The sequence below is a fragment of the Triturus cristatus genome, chromosome 7 (genome assembly GCF_964204655.1).
Source record: "Triturus cristatus chromosome 7, aTriCri1.1, whole genome shotgun sequence".
Lineage (NCBI taxonomy): Eukaryota > Metazoa > Chordata > Amphibia > Caudata > Salamandridae > Triturus > Triturus cristatus.
Genome location: NC_140590.1, coordinates 161,642,006 through 161,654,798, shown reverse-complemented (window position 1 = coordinate 161,654,798; position 12,793 = coordinate 161,642,006). Strand labels below are relative to the sequence as shown.

The window sequence follows — 12,793 nt, the reverse complement described above, 5'->3', positions numbered from 1 at the left end:
GTTTTCAGGGGGCATGTCTAAGAAGCCCTCTGGGTGCATTTTTCATTAAATCCCACACTGGCATCAGTGTGGGCTTAATGTGCTGAGAAGTTTGATACCAGACTTCTCAGTTTTAAGTGTAGCCATTATGGTACTGTGGAGTTCGTAATGACAAATTCCCAGAATCCATATACTCTTTATGGCAGCACTGCACTTACAATGTCTAAGAATGGACTTAGACACTGTAGGAGTACACGGCTCATGCACCTGTACCCTCACCTCTGGTATCGTGCACCCAGCTACAGGGCTGACATATCTATACCAGGGCACCGGGATGTAGGCATGCCACACAGATGTGTGCCATGTCAACTCTTCACTTTGTTCTGCACCAAAACACGCAGCCTGCAAAGGCAGTGTGTGTGTGTTTAAGGGTACAGCACCTCTAAGGGAGGCACAATAAGTGCAGCAGCCCTTAGGAGGCCTTCTCCGGTCACAGAGCTCTGGGTAGCTGTGGTACCATTTACAAGGGGCGGACCTGTAGCCAGAGATGCCAATTAGGTTTAGGCTTCAATGTAGTTTTAGGGAAGGAACATAGGCCCTGGGTACCTGATTAGCAGGTGCCCAGGGCACACTCAGTCAAAGAGCATCAGCAATTCAGCAAAAAGTGGGGGCCGTCATGCAGAAAGAGGGCACTTTCTCACAATTCTCCAATATTTCAGGTTAAAAACAATTGCAGTTCCTTACCTGCATTTAATGTAGGGCTATGAGCTATGGTTTGGTTGGTACCCTGATCCTCTCCAATTTCTGGCTCCTTCGTAGTTGCTGTTGAACGATTTTCCAGGACTCTACACTTGTACCAACATCGCCTCCTCGCATCCACTGTACTCCAATAAAGTCGTGAACACCTGCCAGGCAAAACATACATAAGCATGTGTGACAGCCAGTAAAAAAGATACACCATGCTGATCTCCCATGATATAACCAATACCACCTCCGCCACTAGTCTACTTCATCATTTTCTTGTGAAAAATACTTACTGGTATCCAATAGGGAAGAGTTTTCCTTCACAAGCCGAGAGGTCAGAAAGCATCCCTAGGCTGTCAATCTTCATGGCACCTGAAGGAGAGAACAGAATTCATCTTTAGCAACTCAAGGGAGTTTATGCTCAGCAGCAGAATCCATGCCAGAACATTGTAGGGACTTGGAGGCAACACTGATAAAAACCCACCATTGAAGAAATTAAATAAGCCACATACAAGAAGCATACAGGTCGCAAAAAAACAGGAAAAAGCATAGCCGAGACTGATTGGCGAACTTGAAGCGTCGTCCAGGGTAAGAAGTTCGCTACTTACAGTTAACTCCATTACTCCAGCATTGGTAAGTTTAATACATTCACGTGCTTGAACCGTTCCCTGTCACCTGGCTGGGAATTTACAGTAATTTTGAATAGCAGTATCTCGTCTCAAAAACAGGAGTTTGTTTAGTAGCACATCCACTTCATTTGGGAAAAAAAACCTAACTTCAGCCAATGAGATGGAAGTGTTAGCTCGCCTACAGGCCACCATAGCTCAGATTTCATTACACAAAGTGTGAGTAGAGTATATAATAAATGAGCCTCTGTGAGAAAGTGCCTCTTTTGACATGGTTAGCCCCCCACTTTTTGCCTGGAAAATGAAATGGTTTAGATTGTAAGTGTACAGGGTCGCTGTCAACCAGCTCCTGTAAGAAGCTGGCTCTGTATATGCTATACCAAAATGAGGTATAGTGTGCACAGAGTCCAGTGGAAACCCAAAGTTAGGTATAGGTAAAAGTAGATAGCACCTTATTCTCTATTTGTGGTAGTGTTGGCGAGCAGTAAGGCCTTTATCAGAGGCTAGTGTTAAGCATTTGTTGTACACACTCAGGCATCAAATTATGTCAAACACTCAAAGACTGAACTTGGACCAATTTTATTTGTATAAAAATATCATTCCGTTGTATTTATTTTCTAGAGCCAAGCAAGCCTGCACAGTTAAGTGTAAATGGTACTTTTCAAGGCAGGATGAACAATACAAGCAGGCTGAAATTACTGTTAGATTACTTTACAGATTGCTTTATGGATTACCTGTTTTACTCAGTGTGATATGCCTAGATATCACACTGGGAAATTTCCTAGAGGAAAGTTAAGTAAAGCGTTTTTTAGTTATTTGCATTTTTTTAACTTTTCATACAAAACCAACTGCACACTTGAAACAGTTTAAGAAAAACAGTCAATGCAATCCTATGGAAGGAAATGGAGTTATCGGTTTACAGGCAAGTAGTTATTTGTGGGAGTTGGTATTCTGGGGTTAGAACCAGGGTTCCCCTAGGGTCAAGGATGCACTCTCAAAGCACCCCGAGCCGTACTAGAGCGGCTGGATGCAGAGTTCTGAGGCCCAATGTTGTCCAAGGGGGATAGAGGGGCCTCCGATTGGTGGCTGCCTCAATAACCTGAAGGACCTGCCCTCCAAACAAAGACGGTCTCCTGTGAGCACCAGATTTGCTCACCCACAGACTCTGGATCCGGCCAAATCTCTGAGTCTGCACCACTCTGCACACGACGCCTACGGCCCGAGTTAGAGTGGCCCAACACAACGAGGTCTCCCCGGTGATCCTGAACCAAGATCTGGTGATCTCGGACCTGCCTCGAATCTCCAAGCGAGGCCTGCAGCCTCTATCGGGTGGATTCCCCCTCCTCCTCCCCCCCATTCCCCCCCCCCCCCCCTTGACCACAACCGGAGCTGGTAAGGAAACCAGACACCAAAGACACCCCTGCGCCAGACGCCCCATGGCCTTCAGTGGCCCAACCGACTGTGTCCAGGCATCCCCCCTGCTTCTAAACTTAACTCCCCAACCAGTGGTCGTCTCCAGAAAGTCTTTGTGTCCGAGCCTGCATTGCTTGTTGTGACCGGGGAATCCCCATTGAAACCAACAGGGCACCAAACGCCAATCTAGCACCCTGTAAGGCTGCAGATGCACCTTGTGTACGAACTTGGAACCCCCTTTGCCTTGAGCTTAACTCTAGGAGCTGTGCTCCCTCAACCCTGTGACTTCCCCAAGAGCAGTCACCAACCGACAGCCCTCTAGCCCCATAGGCTAACATTGGTCCGCAGCACTCAGCACCCTCAGTGGCACAAGGGTGGCTGGGCGCAATTTGAGTGAAGCCTTGACCCTTCAGAACCCGTGTTCGGACCTCAGAAACTTAACACTCAAGACCGATCACTTACCTGCAAACCAATAACCACATGTTCCTGTGTTGAGTTGTGTGTGTATGGAATCCTAAGTAACTGTTTTAGCATAAAAGTGTTTTACTTACCTTTGTCTAGGAAATGTCTCGGTGTGATATCTAGGCATATCACACTGAATAGAAAAAGTTATCTAAAAAGTAATCGCAAAGTAATCAAAAGTAATCCAAAGTAATTACAACTGTTTTTAAACATTGTACCAACCTGTAACAGTCAAATTCATTCAGCTTGCATATCCTTATCAACCTATCTGTGAAAGTACAATTTTACTTACCTGTACCAAGTCCTGCTTGGTTCTAAAAATAAAATACAACAAAAGAAGTATTTTCATACAAGCAATTAGTCTGAGTTCAGTCTGAGTGTTTGCTATCATTTCTTGCCTGAGTGTGTACAATAAATGCTTAACACTGCCCTCTGATAAAGCCTTAGTGCTTGCCTACACTACCACAAATAGAGAGTAAGGTATTATCTACTTTTACCTCTATAAGATCCACTGGACTCTGTGCACACTATACCTTACTTTGGTATAGTATATACAGAGGCATCTTCCTACAAGGGCGGACTAGGCAGAATGTGGAATTCACTTGGTCCGATTGGCAACAGCAGGCTTTTGATTTGGTCAAGTCTGAAATTGTGACTGCACCAACTCTCAAGCCTCTTTATATGAACAGAGAATGCATAATTACAGTTGATGCTAGTCTGTATGAAGTGGGGAGTGTTATGTCACAGTGGTGAAGTAACAATGAATGGAATGTATAATTTGCTTCAGGAGCCCTTAGCGAGGCTCAACAAAAATATGCCATGAATGAAAAGGAGCTCATGGCATGTGTAGGCTGTGGAACATTTCTGCAATTATGCATGGGGTTCACGTTTCACACTCAAGACTGATCACAAACTGTTGGTGGGAGTTTTATCTCCAGGTGGGGCAAGTTGTGCCACTGCACTCAACGCCAGGTTGATGTGTAGGCTACAAGAGTATACTTTTAAAGTTGAACATGTACCTGGGCAAAAAAATATTACTGTACATTGATTGTCAAGACTTCCGCGAGATTGTGTGGAAGAAAGCAAGGAAGATTGGGACACAGACATTGTTGATATTATCACTGATGTCATTCCTAAAAACTTCAAGGGCATTGATGAGGAAATGTAGAAATTGGCATTTTGAAGAGGATCGGTTGTTGAAGAAAGTTTGTGTGTGGGTCAGTGAAGGTTGGCCTAGACTATGGGAGGTTTCTGCAGAATTGTATCCCTACTGGAAGGTTTCTGAGGAGCTGGAAGTGAAAGAAGGGATGTTATTCAAAGAGGTGAAGTGCATACCCCCGGAGGGTTTACGTGATCGCATTTTGTTATTAGCTCATGAAGAACATTTAGGAATGCCACCCATGAAAATGTTGATCAGGGCTAATTTTTGTGGCCAGGCTTAGATAGACCTATAGACAGATTAGTGCGTGACTGCGGAGTATGTGCCAACAGTGAAAAGATGCTTAAAGTTATAACGGCTTCTTTGTATCCTGTTGTGGCCTAAATTTCCCTTGCAGAAAACAGGCTTTGATATATCAGGTCCCTTCAATTTTTTACCACATGAGAATATATTTTCCATGGTAGTGGTGGATTATTACTCAAAGTGGCCTGAGGTAAAATGTGTACCTAATGTGAATATTGCTTTTGTGATTGACTTTCCTAAAGAACTTTTTGCAAGAGAGGGTTATCCTGAGATTCTTGTTACGGATAATGACATGTAATTACAATCACAGGAGATGTGTAGTTTTCTTGAATTTTGTAACATACGTCATGTTACTAACACACTCTTGAGGTAATGTGAGCATTTTGTGGACACGTGGCTATGGGGGGAGAATGGAAAGATAAATTGAGAGAGAAAATGTAGTCGTATTGCATCACGCCCCATACTACAACAAGCTTCTCAAAGGGAGAGATCCTCTTTCCAAGCTCCCTGGTGGTTCAAAAAAAGCAGGCTGAAAAAGTTGAACAAGCATGTGTGGATGAGTTAGCGTTGAAGGTGGAGGGGAATCAGGATAAAAATTTAAACAAACTTGAGATGCTGAATAGAGTTCCGGATTTTACTGTGGGAGACTGTCCAAGTGTGAGTCCAAGTTTGTCATAGTGATTAAAGTGGTCAAGGTCAACAGGAACAGTGGAGTCTTACAAGATGTAACAGTTTGGAATGTGAGGAGGGTGGCTAAGTGTAAGGATGCGACAAGCGTCGTGTTGTGGAATAAGGACCACGTGAAAGAACCATCTGAAAGTGTGGGCTCAAGGATTAAAAATAGTACTCGTGTCAGGAGGCCTCCTGGCAGATTTGTTGATATCACACTGTTTGTGCAATTATCTTGTTGTTTTGTGTTCTTTTGTAAGAGAATAGGTGTGTTACATTTAGTGTATTTTATTTCTTGTTCTCTTTAAAAGTATTTTTCCTTCTAAATGCCTTTGTCATACCAGTTACATATGAGGGTTCTGGTTCTAGAATAATGGGGCACTTGGGAGTTGGACTGCAAGCCTGATGGCTGGCACTTTGTCTTATCTGCAAATAAATCTTTGAAACTGTACTTGGATTTGCAGGAAGCTAGCTCTGTATATACTATACCAAAGTGAGGTATAGTGTGCACAGAGTACATTGGAACCTAAACGGTAAGCTGAGGTAAGGTTAGATAGCACCTCACTCTCTATTTGTGGTAGTGTGGTGGAGCAGTAAGGCAGTAGGACAGTGTTGAGCATTTGTTGTACACACTCAGTCAGCAAATAAATTCACATACTCAGAGACTGAACTTCAGACCAATTGTTTTTGTATGAAAATATTCTTTTAGTTATTTTATTTTCTAGAACCAAGCAAGCCTGGCACAGGTAAGCAATAAAGTATAGTTTCTTACCTGTCAGTAGTTTTGCAGCCTGAAGACTTTCTGGAATCACTATGCTGTGCATTATTCCGCCATCTAGTGGTTGGGTCCGGAATTGTTGTCTTTCTCTCTTTTTTTCATGGCCCAGGTGGGCGTCAACATACCACCATTTGGTGTCCTTCGTGACGTGGACGTGCTTCCTCTGGAAGATCCCAGCTTTGGTCGCCATCTTCGGATTCTTTTTTCTTGTCTTGCGTTACCTTTACCTTCTTTTAACTCTTAAAGTCTTATTCCTGTTTTTAGTCCTCTTCCTCCTGTCTCATCTTTCTGGCAGAGGAGGTTGGGATCGCTAGTGAATCCAGAAAGTCTTCAAACTGCAAAACTATACAGACCGGTAAGAAACTATGTTTTGCAGCGTGAATCTTTCTGGATTCACTATGCTGTGCATGGACTTTGTAGCGGTTTGTTGTTATTGTGGTGGCTGGGTGCTTTGTTCATCTGGATATCCACACAGTAGTGCTTGGTGAACATGTGCACCGAAGACCATGATGCGGCTTGGCAGATGTGTGAGAAAGTACAATATTTCTTGCATGGTATGCCCCCACTTTTTGCTGAATGTACTTTGGCAGGAGTCCGGGGCACACTCAGTCAATCAGGTGCCCAGGGCCTATGTTCCTTCCCTAAAACCTAAAACCTCAAATTTGCAAACCTTGGCCACATGTCAGCCCCTGGTAAATGGTACCCTAGGTACCCAGGGCCTTGTGACCAGGGAAGGCCTCTAAGGGCTGCAGCACTCATTGTGCCACCCTTAGAGGCCCTGTATCCTAACACAAACACACTGCCCTTGCAGGCCGAGTGTCTGGGTACAAGACAACACAAAGTAGACATGGCACACATCCCTGTGTGCCATGCCCACATCCCTGTGTGCCATGCCCACAACCAACACTGCCCTGGCATACATCAGCCACCCCTCTAGCTGGGTGCCCTATGCCAGTGGTGTGGGCACAGGAGCATGAGCCCTGTGCCCTTACAGTACCCAGGTCCATTCCTGGGCACTGTAAGTGCAGTGCTGCCATTTAAGCGTACATGGTGCTGAAAGCTCATCAAACACGAACTCCACAGCACCATATTGGCAACACTGAAGACTGAGAAGTTTGGTATCAAACTTCTCAGCACATTAAACCCGCACTGATGCCAGTGTGGGATTTAATGTACAAAGCACTACAGGGCATCTTAGAGATGCCCCCTGAAACCTAACCCACAATCCACGTCTTGTCTGTGAGGCTGCCTAGGCTGCCACACAGCAGACATGTTGCTGGACCCCTGGGTGGAGAGCGCCCGCTCTCCTGGGCCTGCAACAATGCACATCTTGGGTGAGGTGCTAGGTCTCCTCCCCCAGGATGGGCAGGGGGAAGCTTCAAAGGCATGCCGCCTTTGTGAGCTTCTCCAGGCCACTTGCTGTACCCAGCAAACTGGCCCCCACCGGTTCTGACCCCCACTCTGGCGGGAAGACTGGCCGGAAACCCCAAGTAAGGACAGGGGATGTGCCAGCCTCTGCCAACCCCACCCCTCAGGTGGGGGAGGTGAGGTAAAGCATATCTCCGGGCTCTCGCCATCTTGAAGATGGGAAGCCCTGCCCAATCAAGACTAGGCTACTGCCCCCTCTCACAGGAGAGTGGCAGGATAGGGGGTGTACCCACCCCAGGGCAGGGACCCATTTGACCCTGCCCTTTACCTACCTGTAACGCCCCTAAATCTAGTATTTAGGGGCACCCTGCACCTTCCTTTCTCAGATTCAGATTCCGAAAAAGCAAAGAAGAGCAAGAAGAAAGAAGACCTGTCATGCAGCTGCTACGAAGAGGAAGACACCAACTGCTTTGGCCTCGACCCTCGAACCTGCTCCTGCTAAATCCCAGCACCTTTTGTGGCCAGCAACCTCACAAACCCCGGAGGACATGGCTACCTTGTGACTCTGAGCATCTGGGACTCCCATGAGCAGAGACTCTGCTCAAAACAAGTTTCTAACCCCTGGCATCAGCCCGGAACCGCAAACCCTGCACACTCTGCACCCGCCAAGCCTGGCCTGTGCCGGAGTGGACAAACACCCCGAAGACGTCCCCCTGGCGACTGTGACCCCGAATCCGGCACCAAAGGACTCACCTCGATGCTCCTGATGACACCTGCAGCCTCAGAACCAGGTACCCCCCCAACCACGTTTAGAGGGTAAGATTTCCCGACATCAAAAGGCACCCGGCGCCCTGCAGCCCCCTGTGCCAGACTCCTGGGTACCTACCTATCCTCCAACTACCCAACTTATCTCTCGAAGTGGTGGTGGCACCTGAAGAATCTTCGTCCAAGCTTGAAGCCTTTGTTCATCTTGGAGCTTTCCCACTGAAATCCATTGAGCGCCCAAAGGCTCAAAAGCACCCTGCACCCAGCCGCCCGAGTGGCCCTGGCAGTGTAACTTCGACTCCTACCTACTTCCCCATTTGCCCTGAGCAAGTGACCAGGAGCCCAACTCCCACAGCCGCGTGGCCTGCTAGTCAGCAGCCACCAACCAAGGCCCCCTGCCTCCCAAAGGATAACATTGGGCCTAACTCACTCTGCACCCGGCTGCCCCTGTGCCGCTGAGTGTGTAACCACTGTACCAACCTGACCCTGGGAGACCCCAGTGTCTGTGCCCGGGACCTTAACTCTGCCAATCGAGTACTTACCCTAAAGCCGATAACTCAATTTCCTTCCATAGGGTAACATTGACTGGTTTCTTCTGAAATCTCTTCCAAGTGTGAAGTTTCTAAAACTTAAAATAGTCACCTAAAATCAACCGAGTAACGAAAACAGAAATACTCACCTGCTATTAGGAGAGATCCCAGTGCTGGATCTTGGTGCCCAGCAATGACCCTGAAAAGTACTCACAACCATACTTGCCACTAACCCAATTTTCCTCTATAGGAAATCATTGACTGTTTTTCTGTGAAATTTCTTCTAAGTGTCGATTTTGGCAAACTACAAATATTCTTTAAAAATCATACCAACCGCGGACTATATCCTTTTGTATCTCGCCTCCCCGCGCAAGTCCCTGATCGTCCTAGTTGATGTTTTGCGCTCCTTCGGTCGCAACTCAGGCCTAGTCATTAACTGGGCGAAATCCTGTGTCTACGTGCTTTCCGGGGAGGCTCCGGTCCTGCCGCGGGACTGCCCGATCCAGATTGCCTCCCAGGGTTTCCGGTACTTGGGTATATATATCACTCTTGACCCGGAGGCCCGCTATGAGCGGAATCTGCTGCCCCCTCTCCAGCGTTTGAAGGAGGATGTGGTGCGCTGGCGGCGTCTCCCGCTCTCGCCGCTCGGCCGAGCGGCCTTGTTTAAAATGATGTCCTTGCCGCGCTTCCTCTACGCCCTCCAGAACACTATGGACATGGTCCCGGCACGCTACTTTCGTGAGGTGGAGGGCCTTCAGCGGCGCCTGTTCTGGGACGGGAGGCCGCGTATTGCTCTGGCTAAACTGACGCTCCCGTGGTACGATGGAGGGGTCGCCCTCCCGGACATTAAACGGTATTACTGGGCCTCCCAGCTAGCTGCAATTAATCATGGCCTTTACGGGCCCGCCCTGAACCCGGCATTCGAGATGGACAAGATGCTCCTGCCCGGTGGCGATTACAATCGAGCGCTGTACTCTGGCGCGCCCGACTCCCGTCTGACGGGACCGACGCGTGTCATGGTGCGGGTTTGGCACGCGGCTAATGCAGCTATGGGGTGGAAGGACCGTTTGACCCGGGCGTCTCCACTGTATGCCTCTGAGAGGCTGGGCTCCCTGTGGACATCGAAGGGCTTCGAGAAGTGGGACACGATCGGAATCAGCACAGTGGGGGATCTCTGGACGAGGGGGGGATTCAAAACTTTTGAGACGCTGCAGGCGGAGTTCCAGCTGCAGGGCAGTGAGTACTTTCGGTACCTACAGGTCCGCCATGCGCTGGGCTCCGTCTTCCCGGATGTTGCATCCATTCCGGAGTCTTCCCCCCTGGAGGACAGAGTGCTGGATGGCCATGTCCCGGACAGCACGATCTCCCTCATATATAAGAAGCTGATTAATGATAGATCGTGCCTGTTAACTAATCTACGCGAGGCTTGGGTGGCCGACGGGCTGGAGCTGGACGACGAGGATTGGATGTCCGCGGTGGCCTCTCCGAAAGAGGTGGCCATCCCGGCTCGCCTTCGTTTCGTCCAGCTCAAGATCCTTCACCGGGTCTACGTGACGGGGCCGAGGCTTCTACGTATGGGTTTTGCCGTGGACGGACTGTGTAAGCGTGGCTGTGGTGCGTTGGCGACTTTTATGCATATACTGTGGGAGTGCCCGAAGGTGGAGCGATTCTGGCGTGGTGTGCATGAGGTCCTGCGTGTGGTCACGCGTGTAGCGCTGCTGCCTGAAGCGAGGAGGTGCTTGTTGAATGTATGGGAGCCGAATGACTACTCGGTTCCGCAGACGCGGTGGGTGACTCTGGGATACATGATAGCGAAACGTGATATTGCTCAATTGTGGGGATCCCAGAGGCCCCCTGCGGTGTCGGCCTGGAAAGAGCACATGGATTGGTGTATGTTCCGTGAAAAGGTGGTGTATGTGGTGAGGGGTAAGCCTGGGGCGTGGGTGAAAATCTGGGGCCCCTGGAACGCCTACCGTGGGGGCATTTGTGAGCCGCCGCAGCTGCCGGCTGCCTCGCCTGCTCCGTCTCCCTAGCTGGACCCTCTTGCTCGGCCGCGGGCACGCGGCCCCCCAGTCCTTGATCTCCTCCCATCCCCCTCTTCAGATCTTTCCTGCCAGTCTGGATCCCCCACTATGGAGCAAGTGCTGTCACCTTGAATCTCAGGTTGCCTTGCGGTTGTGGTTTTTTGTTGATGTTGTTAGTCCTTAAAATGAAACCGTACTCTGTGGCAGGACGCCGTGAGGCCTGCACCGTTGACTACTTCTGTGTTTCTACTGTGCACCGCTGAGAGACTTTTACTGTCTGTATGTCCTATATTTGTGATGCTCTAGCGGCCGGCCGTGCGGTTGTAGGCCCATACTTGTAACCTTTTTATGGATGTAATAAACGGTTTCAAAAAAAAAAAAAAAAAAAAAAAAAAAAATCATACCAACTGTGAAGACGTAATTACTTACCTGTTTTAGATAGAGGTCCCAGTACTGAACCTAGGAGCCCAGCCCTGGATTACAAAAGTAACGAGAACATACTTTACCCGTAACTTACATTTTCTCCCATAGGGAATCACTCACTGTTTTTCTATGAAATTTTTTATGTCAACTTTTAAAATAGCTAAATATTGCCTAAAAATCACAACAGTAACTAAGACTAATTTACTCACTTGTTTCCAAGAACTGTCCCAGGACTGAATCTAGGATCCAGTCCTGGAATTAGAAAAGTAATCCCGAAAGTAATCTATTGAAAATAACTTTTCTATAGTTAAGTATTTAACTAAAGCATCTCATTCTGAGAAAGTATATTTTAATACCTATCGTTGGTTCTAAAATAAAGCAACTATATAGTTTTTATATAAACCATTGGCCTAGAGTTCAGTTCTTGCGTGTGTGATACCATTTGCTGACTGAGTGTGTACAACGAATGCTTTACACTGTCCTCTGAAACTGCCTTACTGCTCGACCAAGCTACCACTTTAGAGAGTAAGGTTATAAGTAACTTTAGCCTCTGCCAAACCTCTTGGGACTGTGGACTCTGTACACCCTGTACCTATTTGAGAACAGTATATACAGAGCCACTTTCTCACAAGATGTCTTGGATAGGCCTGTTTGCTAGAAACGCTATTGTTGCTCCTTTCTTCCTTGTTGAGTGAGCATGAGCTGCTCCTGGTAACTGTTGGCCTGCTTGTTTGTGGCAGAGTTGTATGGTTTGTGCAATCCACCGTGCAATGTTATTTTTGGTAACTGGTAGTCCCCAAAAAATGCTGGCAAAGGATACAAAGAACTGCTTTGTCTTTCTGCACTCCTTTGTCCTCTCTATATAGTGCATTACCGCCCTTCTGGTGTCCAGTGGGTGTAGCGCCCTTTCTGTACTTGTGGTTGGCTTTTGGAAAAAAACTTGGTATTTGAATTGTCTGATGCGTAACCGTAACACCAGCTTTGGCATGAAATGTGGGTCGATTTTCATTACGATCCTATCATTGTGTATTTGTAGCGTTAGCGCTTGCAATTCACTTACTCTTCGTAGCGGTGTGATCGCTACTAAGGAGGATGTCTTTAGCGTGAGCATGTGCAGTGTAGCTTTGTGAATAGGCTCAAATAGTGCCTTCATCAATTGAGTTAGCACTACGTTGAGGTTCCATGCTGGTATTCTGTTTGGAGGTGCGATTCTCTTTTCCCCTTCCAAAAATTGGGAGGTGAAGGAACTCTTTCCTGTTTCTCCTCTTGTGTAAGCCACTATCCCCGCTAAGTGTACTCTTAGCTACACTTAGGTAGCTTAGATTATTTTGTAGTAGATGTGTTAAGTATTTTAATACTGTTGATTCCTTTGTAATTTTCCTCTGTAGTTTCTCCCTAATGCACCATTCAGTTAATCGTTTCCACTTCGCTACGTAGCACTTTCTTGTGGTAGGTCTTCTTGCCTCCCTGAGCACCGCCATTGTGCTTGGTGGTAGTTTGAGGTGTGCAAATTCTAGGTCTTCAGGAGCGATGTCGCTAGGCTGAGGTTC

The 12,793-nt window shown here is 47.5% G+C and overlaps 1 protein-coding gene across 2 annotated transcripts in view; it reads right to left on the bottom strand.

Moving 5' to 3' along the window:
• Window positions 1-12,793, bottom strand: part of KMT2B (lysine methyltransferase 2B) — a 694,916-nt gene that overhangs the window by 239,080 nt on the left and 443,043 nt on the right. For both annotated transcript variants that reach the window (XM_085615911.1, XM_085615910.1), the window contains exons 24-25: window positions 1,017-1,095; window positions 724-884 (exon numbers count right to left, since the gene is read on the bottom strand). In XM_085615911.1, coding sequence (XP_085472037.1) covers window positions 724-884; window positions 1,017-1,095 — 240 coding nt within the window. The remainder of the gene's footprint in view (window positions 1-723; window positions 885-1,016; window positions 1,096-12,793) is intronic.